At 38.3% G+C, this 15,049-nt stretch overlaps 1 protein-coding gene across 1 annotated transcript; it reads left to right on the top strand.

The window, feature by feature from the left end:
- Positions 1-1,698: 1,698 nt before the first annotated feature.
- Positions 1,699-14,466, top strand: plb1 (phospholipase B1). Its single transcript, XM_072365246.1, has 41 exons — positions 1,699-1,750; positions 1,889-1,952; positions 2,107-2,141; positions 3,516-3,582; positions 3,690-3,738; positions 3,916-3,981; positions 4,076-4,141; positions 4,231-4,286; positions 4,416-4,488; positions 4,590-4,697; positions 4,823-4,876; positions 5,201-5,269; positions 5,415-5,501; positions 5,585-5,645; positions 5,747-5,805; positions 6,150-6,223; positions 6,328-6,371; positions 7,490-7,598; positions 7,704-7,755; positions 7,854-7,934; positions 8,133-8,198; positions 8,316-8,416; positions 8,505-8,586; positions 8,898-9,002; positions 9,096-9,191; positions 9,296-9,367; positions 9,446-9,523; positions 9,620-9,680; positions 9,767-9,825; positions 10,300-10,367; positions 10,454-10,497; positions 10,631-10,730; positions 10,832-10,883; positions 11,014-11,094; positions 11,793-11,858; positions 11,987-12,081; positions 12,327-12,408; positions 12,499-12,603; positions 12,741-12,836; positions 12,982-13,056; positions 13,155-14,466. The coding sequence occupies exons 1-41, from the start codon at positions 1,699-1,701 to the stop codon at positions 13,407-13,409; spliced, it is 3,165 nt and encodes a 1,054-aa protein (XP_072221347.1). The 3' UTR covers positions 13,410-14,466.
- Positions 14,467-15,049: the final 583 nt, after the last annotated feature.

Genomic DNA, 15,049 nt, shown 5'->3' with positions numbered 1-15,049 from the left:
GCCTTGAAAGCTAGAGAAATTCTGATTGTTTTGAAGATTGTAAATTCTGATTTAGACTTTACACCGACTTAGAATTGTATGAGGACCCAGAAATTTCCCTGGAAAATAACAGTGCTTAGTTCCATTGTGTCTCGCAATGAATGTGGAACAGTAATGAATACAACACTATTGATTTGATGAACAAATGTCATCTCAAGGCATTTAAATAATATAGTCTAATTCAAGCCAATTGGAGTTCAATTCATTGTAATCATAATCCAATGAAATCCAATTAATTAATTTCAAAATAATCCAATTCATTATTAACCACGTTATTCATGAAGTGGTCATAAATGTTGCCTAGCATCTCAATACCTTCATACTATGTCAGTTTGCCATGTTAGTATGATAGTTTAGCTGTTTCATTCATAGAAAACCGCAGCTGTGAAGAGGAGAGCTGTAGAAAGAAGGCGATGTAACAAAGTTGAAGCAGACGAGAAGTATAAGCAGACGAGAAATGACGGGACAAGATTGAATTTAAAAAAGTGAGGAGAGATTATCAATGCACACGTTTTCACATGAGTAGTTTTCCTGTTCCTAGTTAAAACTTTGCCCTCCTGGAACTCATTGTCTTCTCCACCCCTTTCACAGGTACAGTGTGTTTTACAGCCCGTGACAAGTTACTGTCATTCTTCCTCTGAGGCTGAAGGGAAAAACAAAGAGGAGGCAATGGCACAAAGCCCTCAGTGTGGAAAACATTCTGTTCCTCGCTGCATGATGAGTAGATCGGCACTCTTGGTTCTGGTGGTTCTCAGCGGATCCTCCGCTATCTTTACAGGTAAATAAAGAGCATGGTAGTATTTGTAAGTTTTGCACAAATTTGGAGCACTGAATTGCTGGGAACACTTTAGGACTGGAGGTGCCAAACAGCAAAGCCATATGATGAGATCAGAGTGATTTGTTAACTAAACAACCGGTTGCTATGTCAAGGTTTTATTATTGACATGTTCACACTGTTTGCTGATGCAAGTTAGTAATTATGGATCATTTACCCAATTGTGAATGGAAAAAAGTTACATATTCACCTACACAGTAGCTGCGATTCTTTTACCAGTGCATTAAAGAGTTTAGACTTTCACCAGTGTTATAAAACTTCTGGCCTTTACAGATGTGCACAGTTTAGTGGAAGTTTATAGTGTCATTATTATTTAGACATAAACATCCATGTACTTTTGTCATAACAGAAAGACAAAACCACACTTATCATTTTTAGCACTGATGTTTATTGCACAAAGTCAGAAGGGTCCAACAACACAAGCAATCTGCAAAAATGAATAGCAAAGTCACTGCTTCGGTTTGTTGAGAAAATGAAAGGATGTCTTTTTTCTTTCCCGCTAACTTTTTAAGCTTCAGTAACTTTTCTTACTACAATCTTAAACTCACAATTTCCCGCCACGAGTTCATTCCTCGAGTTCATTCAAGTGTTATGTTATTTTCTTGCATTTTGTCACATGTAGACAAAGTTGGAGTTGATGTGCAAGGAAATGGAGTTGCAACAGATACATCCCAGAAGGTACTGAAAGCCAATGATGACTTCATGAAAAATACGCTAATTGTTTGGTCCATTGATATTGTATTTCCTTATAATGTATATCCTATGTCAACTGTATTGCCAGTGACAATCTGATTTTTGTTCTTACATTGTAGACAGGAGATTACATGCCAATACTCTGCTCTCCAATACCTGCCCCCTCGTCCCCAACCTCATCCGGTAATGCACTCTGCAGTCATAACTAATGGGCCGATGGAACTGTTGTTATATGAGCATTTGATTTGTTTTAGTTATAGATCAGTGCTGTCATTGTCTCGTGATATGTTCTGATTCATTTCCTTGTTTTCTCATCAACAGTTCATGCCCTCACACCTGCTGATATCACAGCTCTTTACACGCTGGGGATTCCTGTCTCACACAGGTACTCAACTGAAAATAACATGAACAAACACACACATGCTTGAAATGGCAACACATATATACTGCTTTCAGGTTAGATTTGTAGATAATTCTCATACAATAAATCTTCAATCATTGTTTGCAGTTTCTTACATTGTGTTTTTTGTCATTATCAGGGATGAAGCATCCAGAGTTGTCAGTAGAGTTGCAGGTAAGCTTTGATCTCAAAAATACGTTGTTTAGTATCAGCAGGAATTGATCAACTTTGCTCTGATTATACAGGCATTTTCTCACCTTTACATATGACAACTGAAAATAACTCGGCAGTTTTCCTCTACGTAATTACACAGCTTCATGAGATGAGGCTTAGGTCAAAGTCATTCACAAAACACCTTGCAAAACAGCAAGGTGCTTCACATTCAAATCAAAATGTATAATTAGAACATCAAGGCATTAGTAGCAGATAGAATGTGGGAACCCAAGACAAAATTATTAATTTGGGTATTAAGTTTATTTTAGTCAAAAGCAAAGGTAAAGAGCAGATTGAAAATGTCTAAAGACCGCACGGTACGTATATGTAGAAGTAAACTCTTCAACAAGTTCAGGGCAGCCACTGCTGAAGCTTTGTCACCTGTGTATGTTTCAGTCTTTTTCGTGGAACATCTGAGAGCTTCGACTGATTGACCGCGACACTTTTACAGTTATCAAATGTGAAGAGAATGGGTTAAAATGTTAAAACGTTTCAAAACTTTAAAAGTAAGCAACAAAATGTTAAATCAATCCAGAAAGGGAAAGTCAGCCAGTGACAGGAACGCCAAGACCGGAGCTACATGTCCAAGTTTTTTTCATGCCAGTTAGAAGACGAGCTCCTGTTGTCTTAACTAACAATACAGAGATTATTGATCTAAACTGACACAGAGCATTGCAGTAGTCCAGTCAAGAACTGATACAGGTGTGAAAACTTTTCTTCAGGTGTGGGGGAGATAAGCCTTCACTTTGCCACTCTTAGTGATGAAAAAATTAATTTGACAACTTTTTATCTACCTTAAAAAACTGTAGAAACATCACACACAGATTTTTGACAGTAGAGCCACTGTATGGTGGCAAAGCGCCAAGAGTGCCAGCTGAATTGCTCAACATATCAAGATTTCCATCTTATTTTCAATAAATTCTATATTGGATTTTCTTAAAGCAGACAGTCTTTACACTTTTAGGGGCTCTTTGTGATTAAAAATTTGAAAAGAAAAGAAAAGCTCAGTATTTAAAGAGAGTTCAGTTAAAGTTCACATCTTATCACAGACAATTTCAGATTAGCACACACTTTAAAGAAAAGTTATCAAAACAGTAAAAGTTTCAGTTCTGCTGATTATATCTGTAAAGATAAGATAAATTATCATAAACGCAGCATGCCGACCTTCATTCTATTACAATATGCATAAATGACAACATGAATGAAGTTGCTTTCACCTGCCCCCCCTTCCAGCTAACAATTGCAATACTTTATGATGAACATAATCTGCAGAGTAGTTGTGTTGTAAGGGATTGCACATGATATGCACTTATTAAAGTCTCCTTGTCTGAACAGAGTTGCTATCGATGTTTAATCCTGAGGTGATCACTCAGCATGTGGATCAGACCTCAGTGCAGACCAGGTAACACACACACACACACACACACACACAGGCAACACACATACAGTATAGAAGCTGCGTGAGAAAACTGTTGCAGCATCCCTCATACGTGAATAAATGTGTTGCAGGAGCTTATTACAGGAAGCTGAGGACATGCCTGTCTCAGTTTTAAATCAGGTGTGAGCTTTTTTCTCTTATCATTTTATACATGTCCATTCAAAGACTATTGCTTATGTTTATGTGGGTTTTATCTGTGTGATCTCCGTGGATTCATGTATTGGAGTTAGATGAATATAATATCTACACCAGCCAGCTGAAATATACGACAAGTGCACTGATTTTGTGTTCCTGCAGGGGACAGACTGGAAGATTGTTCTGTTGTTTCTCCCAGCAGATTTGATGTGTGCCTGTTCACCAAGTGTAAGATTCGTTATTTCACATCTAAAGAATCGTGCTTGCCGTGATACTTAATACTTGATTTCTGAGAGAGTGTCACTCTTTCTTTGCCCTTCAGATTGCTGCGGACATTGACACCTCAGTGCAGGAAGTGGAAGCCGCTCTGCAGATTCTGCAGAAAAAGGTACTGTTCATATTGTAAAATGCAGTTTCGCCACAAGCACATAGAATGGTAAAATAATAACTATAATAACATGCTGTGCATTTGTTTAGTTGCATCGCACTTTAGTTCATGTGGCGGTCTGGAGTGGATATAACCAAGAAGATAGGTGAGAGCTTCGACTGAAAATCTCGCAAACATATCCCATGAGTACAGTATGGAAATGACAGTATGCTGTTTTATTACTGTGTCAATTGTAAAAGCCCATTAAACTTACTTGCTGCTGATTATTATTTAGCAGGTGTGAGTGTATGAGAGATGAAGATGTAAGCCAAGGCCTACTGAAAGCAACACTTCTGAAAACACTGCAGGTACAGTACTGATCAATACATGACCTTTGTGTGCACGTTGATTTGCACCTGAGCCATGTTTTACTGCTTCTTTGACGATTGGGCATTTGACTTGCTTTCAGGACTCCCTGAGTCATGTTTTGGAAAATCCAACATGGCACAGCAAAGATGGAGACTTCACTGTTGTGCTGCAGTCCTCCCCAGTTATCCTAGAATCCAACTCTGATTATGTAAGGAAAAAGAAACTAACCATCTGTTCCTTTCAACTGGAAGCAATAAATCCTACCTTCCAGTAACAATGCATGAAGAAATAGATGTTAATGTATAACGTACATTGTTTGTTTATTTGTTTAAGGAAAGCGTTGGGACCATGCTTAATCAATTAGCTGTTCAGCTATGGACAAATCTGGTAAGGTTCTATAAATCACAGTGACACAAGATAGATGAAAAGGCCAGTGTGTGTTTTTACAAGGGGCTGTGTGACAAAGTAGAACGTTGTACATCAGTGTGTTGTAAAATGGGTCCAGAAAAAGTCACCATGATTGCTCAAATCAAAAGTAAGATCGAACAAAGATTAGATAAGAGATGTAAAGATTAACCCCATGACATCAAACTCAGGATGTGTTTCTCCAACATCGTTCTCTGTAATCACTATCGTTACACAGTGGTCGGCTGCACGGACCGATCCCATGTGACCCTAAAAGCTTAACTACTTGTGGTATTCTTCTTTCAGCTCCAGCCATCAACAAGCCACGCAGAGGTCACAGATAGCAGCGTCATCACCATTCCCTGCCCCACAAAGGTGAGGCATACCCACAAAGTCAACTCAACAGTTGCCCTCAACGTGATCTAATGTGTTGCTGCTCTCCAAATCACCAAGCTGCCTTTAAACCTATTTCAATTGTAAGAATAAAAATGCTAAAAATTGGACTTTTCAATCTTTCCAGGAGCGGCCTTTTCTACGAACACAGATCAACTCCCCCATTGAAAGAGAGTCAGAGGTTCTCAGCAAAGCCTCTGCCCTAACAGATCTTGTGAGAGTCCTTCTTTGACAAGCTCAGTCCAAGATTTACAGAGTTTGTGGTTGTTAATATTGGAGTATTTTCCATGTTTTCAGGTTATGGGTACTGAGGTGCCATGCACAACTCGTAGCCCCTCTCCTACCATACCCACATCAGGTAAAAGAATGTCTTTAAGCTTTGTTGACAGGTTTTTTTTGGGGGGGGACATTGTTCTCAATTTAACCGCGCTCAACCAAAATTTTATTTCACCCGTGTAGTTCATGAGGTCAGACCTGCCGATATCAAGGTGATCGGTGCTGTAGGCGACTCTCTGACAGTGAGTGCTTCCCCTCTATTACCTTTTTCTGCTGATGGTCAGATTTCTTCCATGAACCAAGACCTATTCACATAAGAAGATAAGGAATTCGGTGACTGAAACAAATGGGTGAAATATGTAAAACCATAGATCTATTGTGTTTGTACTGTTTGTGTCTGTGTGCTGATACACAAACACAAGCATGGTGTACACACTGTGATCAGTTTAATACTGAAAAAAATGTGCTGCTGCTTGTAAACAACCGTGTTGCAGTTGGAACTGTTGCACATTATATGAGTTTAAATAATATCCTCTGTGTTTCTATTGGTTCTAGTTGTAATATCTGAAATACAATGTTTCTGTAGGCAGCCAATGGTGTGGGTGCAAAGCAGGACAACATTTTATTGGTGATGAATCAATACAGAGGTTTGTCATGGAGGTAGGTGGCTCACTTTGTGATAGTGTGGGAGAATACTTGAAGAGTTTGGGGGTTTTTTTGCGCAATGTTACAATCAAACTAAAGACTTTCTATCCAATTTTCAGCATTGGTGGTGATGAAAATATAACAACTGTGACCACTCTGCCAAGTATGTCTGTCTCTTATTTTATCTTATTTTTTTTAAATCAAAACATTCGGTGTTATATAAATGCTTCCATAGCTGGAGAGTTCATCAGATAACAGATCATCACTGGCGGTCATATCACTGATAACATCTAAATTACAGCATATTCTCACCCACAATAGATACCTTACAGCCCACCACACCTGCCTTGTGTATCAGCTATAATGACTTGAAGAAAATGATAGACGCTGTATAAAAAAAAGAGAAAAAGTTTTTTTTAAATATATATTGCAGTATATATTGCTCCAAACATGTAGAAGTAGTTCAGCGTTTATGCTGCTTTGACAGATATCTGCACCATTTGCATTGATACAAGCCGGATGGACCTTCTCCTCTTCAGTCCCTGACACACAATACGTAGAGCCAAACTAAAAATGCTGATTCATCGGATCACAGGACAGTTTTTCCGGGATGTTCACAGGCCATGTTGTAACTTCAGTTCTGAGATCCTGAAGATCACACAACTCAATGTTTTTTTTTGCCCTTTTATGTCTAAATATTCTGTCCAGTCTTTCCCTGAGTTGTGAGCTCCTGTCTGTCTTTCCTTCTGATAGAACTTTTTTTTTATTGTTGTTTTTATTAAAAAATACAAATACAATTCCTCAGTTAACATTAGATGTGCACAAACTCTTTGTGCTACTTTCATTATATTTATACAATTAGATATTGGTTTGAAATGATTTGCAAATAATAAATACTCTTGTTATCTATTTAGACTTTAGAAAGCATCCCAATTGTTTTGAAAGATGGGTTCTGACCGTTTTTGGTTGCTTATATTAGATTAACTTAACAGATGATTAAATCATTAATTGGTATATCTGAAATTGAACCAGACATGCACCAGATCACAGGATTATATCACAATGAGGAGATTTCTTTCCATCAGAAACTAAATTCATTTGCACATTTAAAAATAATAATAAATCAAAACTAAACATTCAACATTTTACTTTTTGTATTTATGTAAACACAAAGGCTTATAAGTTGAGAACATCTGTTACAGAAAGCACAGAATAGGACACAATAGGATGTTCAGTTAAATGTCTGTTTTAGTTTTCTGACCTCCCAGTGATTGCTTACAGACATACTGAGGGAGTTTAACCCCTCCCTGATTGGATACTCAAGGGGAATTGGTAAAGAGGACAGTCCAGGAGCCTATCTGAATCAGGCTGTGTCAGGAGCAAAGAGCAGGTCAGTCCTAGAAAATTTAGAATATAAATTCCTCTAAATATAGCAGAAGTTATGAAGCACCATAAAGAATTTGTACAGCTTTGACAATCCAAATCTGTTCCACAGTGACTTGGTGCGGCAGGTCCGCATTCTTGTGGAAAAAATGAAAAATGATTCGGTAAGGCAGAGACACATCTATACATATTTTTATAGCAACATTTTCTCAATCTCATGTTCACATTTAACAGCAGAACATTTACATCTTCTCCCCTTCAGAATATTGACTTCCACAACGACTGGAAAGTGATCACCATGTTTATCGGTGGCAATGACATCTGTGACTTCTGCACAGACAGTGTGAGCACTAAAAGCCACAATCAACCAAAACGTCATTCATTCTGAAGAATTTCTCAATAAAGACACTGAAAAAAAACAGACAAAATTTCTTAATTTGTTTTGAAATTCATCATAAAAGCTCTGGGAATTTTGGGGATATTTGGCATTTTGCATGCTGATAAATTGTTTTAAAAATAAAAAACATTCTTTGCTCTACAGGCCCTCTTCTCAGCCAGGAACGTGGTCCTTCAAATCCGTCAAGCTCTGGATATACTTCATAATGAAGTATGTTTTAGTCTTCTTGCCCCTTGATAATACAATCAACAACTTTGTTGTGTGTTTATCTTGTCAAAATTATCATCCGGATTACAGAGAGCCAACAAACTGTTGTGTATTTTCCAGGTGCCTCGTGCCATTGTCAATCTGATTGAGCTGTTGAATATTGTACCTCTGCGTGATTTACATAAAGATACATCTTTGGGCTGTCCCACCTGGTTTGTGAAGTAAGTAATTTACTGTTTGATGAAAAAAGGGAAAAAAACAAACAAAAAAAAACACTCATAATTTAACAGTTGGATGTTCACGTTTCAGTTTAGTTTGCCCCTGCGTGCTGAAGCCTAAAGAGGGAACCTTTGAACTGCAAAGACTGAGTAACATGAACAGAGCTTATCAGGTACGAAACAAAGAAATGTCAAAACTGAGTCCTCAGCCATGTGTGTAGCAGATTTCTGAACTGAACTAATTTTGTATCACAAAAGATGTGTGCAGATTTCAAAGGCACCTTTTCCTTGCTTTAGACACACAGAGAAAGACAGTATAAAAAGTGTTGGCCTGAACAAAGTACAAAGGAAGGAAAAGTTCCCATAGCTCCAGTTTTTAAATGTTAAAAAGGGATATACTGTGGTCACAGTATTGTGCTTTCAAATTGATTTTCACTGTAAAATACTTCTTCACTCTGTTTTTTCTTGGTGCTTCTACTTTTAGTTTGCTATGAGGGAGCTAATTGACTCTGGGAGGTATGACACGCGCAACAACTTCACTGTGGTACTCCAGCCTTTCTTCAGAGAGATTTTCCTCCCCCTGTTAGAAGTAAGAACAAGTAGATCGGAAATACTAGTCACTTCAATTAACCAATTAGCTATTTTTTCAATGTATTTCCTGTACTCTTTTTCTTTGCTGAAGGACGGCCGACCCGATCGTTCATACTTCACACCTGACTGCTTTCACCTCAGCCAGAAAGCTCACACATTAATGGCTCGAGCACTTTGGAACAACATGGTAGGATTTGCTTTATTTGAGGACATTTTACATATTTTCGTTGGAACTTTTGGTTTTAATTTTCTTGTAATGATCTTAAATCATTGACCCTCATGATCTTATAGTTAGAGCCAGTTGGCAACAAAACCTCCACACAAAACTTCACAGCTGGCATTGATCTGAAGTGTCCCTCAGAGGTAACAATCTACCAGAAATTATATATCAAATATGGCTATTATCTTGTGTATATGTTAATTCGGTTATTTCTTTATTAGACCAACCCATTCTTCCGAACAGCTGTCAATAGCAACTACACCTTTCCAGACCCTCCACCCACTAGTGCTCCAGTAACAGTAGGTTATATTTCCTCATTTCAGAATGCCAAGATTTACGATTTAGATATGCTGTTGAGAGATTATGATTAGAAATATATATTTGTCATTGTGTAGAACTGGGGCAGTGACTTCTCCTGCGTTAACACAGCTCCATCCAACTCGGTGCCCACTTCAGGTAAGCATCCAGGTCACGTGTGGTTATCAACCTCAGCAGAATGCTAGTGTTAGATGTAAGATATGCTCATAATGGCCTTTTTTCAGCTCACAGAGTACGGCCAGCGGACATCAAGGTGGTGGCTGCCCTTGGAGACTCTATAACGGTAGGTTTTATTCAGGGGTACAACCAAGGCTGTGAATGATGCAAATCCTCAATACAGCTTGGCAAAAAAGAGAACTTAGGCTATATTTGTCCTTGTTTGACACATATGGATTTCTTCCTTAGCGGCCTTTAGAAAGAGAATTTGCTGCTATCACTGCTTTTGTTCTAATGTTATTGACAGATGCAGATGCATATTTAGTCAGCACATATATAAGTGCACACTTTCATCTCCCTTGGATGATTTTCTATCCATCATTTGTGCAAGACCCTCACTCACGTATCTTTTGAGTGCTCATGAGAGCTTGAAATAAAAGTTCTGTGGGTTTGACTATTGCTTGAAAGGGCAGGATGATACAGGCCCCTGTAAATCATGTTTAAGCTCTGAGAGCGAAATCAGTTTTAATGCACCAGCAGGTGAAATAGAAAAAATAAAACTCTTGGTGTCTGTATTAAAACAATTTTTTCCTACATGCAGGCTGGCTTTGGTGCAAAGGCAAAAAGTTTCCTGGAGTTAAGAACTGAGTACCGAGGGGTGTCATGGAGGTGATACACAGCACACAAATTACATAAACAAATTCATGTATTTTGTCAACATTTCATGAAATTCTTGTCTGTTTTCCATAAATAAGCATCGGAGGGGATAACACTCTTGAGACTGTCACAACTCTCCCCAGTAAGCATTAACCCTCTTAAGTCTTGAAGTGTAATGTAAATTATCTCCACTAGATGGCAGAGATGGTCCGAGCAAAGCTAGTGTTCAGTCTTCCATGCAGCAACATCTCTTTCATTTCAATTTTTGATTTCAGATATTCTTAAAAAGTTCAACCCTCATATCAAAGGAGTGTCAAAGGGGGAAGGAAAAACACAGACTGGCTTCAACATGGCTGTGTCCGGGGCAAAAATATCGTGAGTTTAGTCATTAACTCGTTATTAGCCACTTAGTGATGTTGTCAGCACTTTATGCACTCATAAAAATGGATTACTTTATTATATGTGATTGTGTGCAGGGGAATCCCGAAGCAGACCCGGCGTCTGATTGATACCATGAAAAATGACTCTGTGAGTTTTAAAGTGAATTGAATTCATTATCTGATTGCTTTGATGCCACAAATATATATATTCTTGCTAATCTTTTCTCCCTCTGTTTGTCTCTCTGAATCCTCCTCCTCCATCGATTGAATGGAACTAGACGGTGGATTTTCAGAATGACTGGAAGCTTGTGACCCTGTTCATTGGAGGCAATGACCTGTGTCAGTACTGCCATGACCGGGTGAGCTGCTCTAAAAAGTTGTCATCTCCCTTCCACTAAGTAAATGAATGTCATGCAGAAGTAGAGTGGTTAAACATCCCTGGGTGTTGTGTGATGCCCTGTGTAGAGCTGTCTCATGATATTACTTCTCAAATGGATCCAAGCACTGGAGCAGAATAATGAAGCTTTGTGAAGAGCCTTCCCCTAATAGGTTTATTGTGTCAGAGTGAGATGAGAGCAGACATGGTTTCTTTTGAATGGGCACATTCTGTTGCTCTAAAACAGATCTCATCCCTCCCTCCTCGATCTCAGCCTCTGTTTGCATTAAACAAGCACAGGTTGCACAGTGACAGGCCTTGTTCTCCAAGAGGCATAAACAACACAGAAGTCAACCCAGACTCTCTTCATCCTGCGTCTGTCTTGCTCCCACTCTCTCCATCTCATTTTGCCTCACCAACAGAGTGCTCTATCTTTTAATGTTTTCTCTTTGAAGCATGAATATCAAAAAGCAGCATTAATTTAAGATGGGATCTGACACTGTCGCAGTGATAGTGAGTTATAGCTTGTAAGGTCTTACACAATGCATGGTTCTTATGGTCGATATGTGATGAGATTCAGTGTTGGACACCTCATTATGCCTCTTTTTCAGAGATGAGAAAAATACATGAGTTAACCATGAATTAAGTTAAGTTATTGAGTTATTTTTCTCAAAACTGCAGGCCACTTATTCACCTCAGAACTACAGCTATCATATGATGACAAGCTTGGATATGCTGTACAAAGAGGTGAGATGATTTTTTTCTAAATAATAACTAAATTCCCAAGCAACAGACCTTTAGGGTCTTGTTTCTTCAACTTTACTTAAGTTCTGATTCATCCATAAAACTAATGTCTTATGTCTTTCTGGCTGTAGGTTCCAAGAGTGTTTGTCAATGTCTTGGAGATCCTGGAAATTGAAGGCCTTCGCAGGATCAAAAGGGACAGTTTTGGGTGTAACCTGTTACAAAAGTATGCTTATCGATCCTATCAATTCTTAATAAGCCAAGACCAATGGAGACAGATCACTCTTTTATTCAAAAACACCTTCATAAAGGCAAATTCTCTATCAATATATGCATGTTAAATTCAGTGAATTTTCCTTTGACCTTGCTCCACTTCTACTTCCAGCTTCATGAATCTTAGCCTCGTATTTTTTAACTATGAATCTGTGATTTTTTCAAAATCAGCTGTTTACTTTCATAGTTGATCCACAGGTATGTCTGCCCCTGCTTCTTGGTACCTGGAGAAGATTCACCAGAGTTGGCTGAAGTGAAGCGGATCAATCGGGAATTACAGGTTGGGAGACAGGAACAGTGAGACCAAAATGTGTGTGTTTACATCTTTTTTTTTTGTTCCAGTAATGACTTGAGCATTTACCTCTGTCAGATTGAGACAGAAAATCTTGTGTACGGAGGCCGCTACGATGGCAGAGAGGACTTTGTCGTTGTTGCCCAGCCTTTTTTCAGAAACTCCATCGTTCCTTTAAATTCTGTAAGCCAGCTGTGCACCCCCACTCTCCACTGCTGCACACTATATGTATAAACATTTATCTACAGGACCCAAGCACTCATATCTCCTGAGAACACATGATACACACAAACAGTGAAGTTGTCTTCACTCTCCCCCAGGATGGCATACCTGATGACACCTACTTCTCTGAGGACTGTTTCCACTTCAGTGAACGGGGACATGCTGACATGGCTGCTGCTCTGTGGAATAACATGGTGAGTCTGGCAAGGAAAACAGGAAAAGGCTTATTGAAGAGCTTGGGATGAAGTCTTTTGAATTTATTACATCCCAGTGGCATTTGTTTGTGTACTGAGCAAAAATACAGTATATTTCTTCTTCTTCTTTTTTTCTGATCTCTAGTTGGAGCCAGTGGGAAGAAAAAAGGCATACAACAATTTCACAAATGTCAGAAATAACATCAACTGCCCAAGTGAGGTAAGAAAGCTGCCACGCATGCTGCTGCTGATCTAGTTGTGCACAATCAAGTTACTGTAAGTACATTTGGCTCAGTTTAAGGCCTTTCTGTGTTCCAGGAGCATCCCTACATCTTCACAAAGGTGAACAGTTTCCCCAGTTTGGCCACAACCACAGCACCCACAACACAGAGCACAGCCCAGCCTTTCACCTCGGATTGTTCAGGCAGCGTGCCATCATGGGTCGCTGCTGTGCTGGCTGTTGTTGGTCTTCTGGTTGGCTTGGGCGTCACCTGGCTCCTCTTCTCCTGCAGAGCAAGAAAAAACAAGAGAAAGATGAATGCTGGCGAGGAGATGAAGAGCGCGATGTTTTAAAGTGCTACTCATTGTGCTTTTGCACCGGACAATCCAAGGCTAAAAAAAATGAAGAACCACACCTGCCAAATATCATCAGCTCAGAAAGCATGTATTTTGTGGAAATGATAAGGTCTTTCACATTAACATATGATGATATAGCTGTCAACTATGACTAGAGATATCAATTACTGTCCTTTCAACCACAAATAATTCACTGGATGCAAAGGTTTTAAAAAGATTAGGCTGTCTTTACTGAGACAACTACATGAAAGTCCTGCTTGTAAACTCCCCAAAACGTTGAAAACGACTGATTGTGAGGAATGATTTCCTTCAACAGTTAGACGTTGCATTCAACTGGCATATTTAAATGTTGTAGCTGGTCTAACAACTAACATGATAAACCAGTAAAATCACAGACCATTACAAGTGAGTAAAAGGTATGTGCAAACACCTGCTAACTGCACATTAACTTGTTCTGTGTTGTATATTCAATCTTATTCTAATTAAAATTAATGTATTTTAATTCACTGTAATATGTTTGACCGTAGTTATCGGTTAACGTGGAGTAAGCAACACTTCAAAATTTGTTGAAAAGCAAGAGTAAATATATATGTCTTGCTTTTCAAAAGAGTATTTTGTGCAATCACTCTTTTTTCCCATTTCTCTGTTGAATAAAATATTCTATATTTTATTCTTGCCAAAACATGTGTAACTGCTCACTCCAGATCTGATATGATGTCACCAGATGGTCTAGGAAATGATTGGAAGTACAGAGTGGCACCATTGATAAGACAAACTACTCCTATGTGCAACCATATGGCTTATCAATGCCAACAGTGATATTGCAGATAAAACATTGAAAATAATCATTTATAACCCTGTCACTATGATGAAAGCAACCGACAGCTTCTGCTAACAATATCACAAACCGAAAGGAGCTAAAAGCACATGTAGCATGACTTTTTAACCCTTTGACTCCCCTACTTTTAAGGTAGAATGTTTTTAACTTTACTGAACTTGATTTTTCATTAAGTAGTTGCATTTTAGGCAGTGATGTGTGCTGTAATGAATGAATGAACAAATGAATAAATGAACAAACAGAATAAACAGATAAAATAATGAATAAGAATATGAGCAATTTACAGTTTGATTTTTATCATTTACTCTGACAATATTATCTTTCTTTTCATTCGCGTCTTCAGTGATAATCAGAGTGATAATTAGAGTAACAAGTCTGTAATAACCTGAATAATGATTAGTGTGGTGTTTACTGTACATTTCACACTGACTTGTTATGTATTTCCACAGTTGTAAGGTGTGCTAACATATACACAGACTGTATTCATTCAGTTTTTCACAATTCAAGCACATGTTTTATGCTACTGAGGAGGGGATGTGTCAGACACTTTTATTCAGCAGAGTTGAGCTACATTACTTTGAAATTTGGTTAGTTATTGCACACAAACTACATTAATTCGTAGCATAATCTATATGTACTAAAAGATAAGACAATCCTAATTAGAACATTTATTACATATTTCATAATACTTGTAAAATTGTAATGTTATTAGATGTATATGTTACTCAGATCAAACACTAAAACCATGCATGTCCTAAAACCGATTTCCTCAGATAGTCCTTTATAATTCATTGAGTGC

This window comes from Leuresthes tenuis, unplaced genomic scaffold (genome assembly GCF_036924035.1).
Source record: "Leuresthes tenuis unplaced genomic scaffold, fLeuTen1.0.hap1 SCAF_15, whole genome shotgun sequence".
NCBI classification, from domain to species: domain Eukaryota; kingdom Metazoa; phylum Chordata; class Actinopteri; order Atheriniformes; family Atherinopsidae; genus Leuresthes; species Leuresthes tenuis.
Note: the sequence above shows the minus strand (reverse complement) of the source record. Positions and strands in the feature narration are given on the sequence as shown.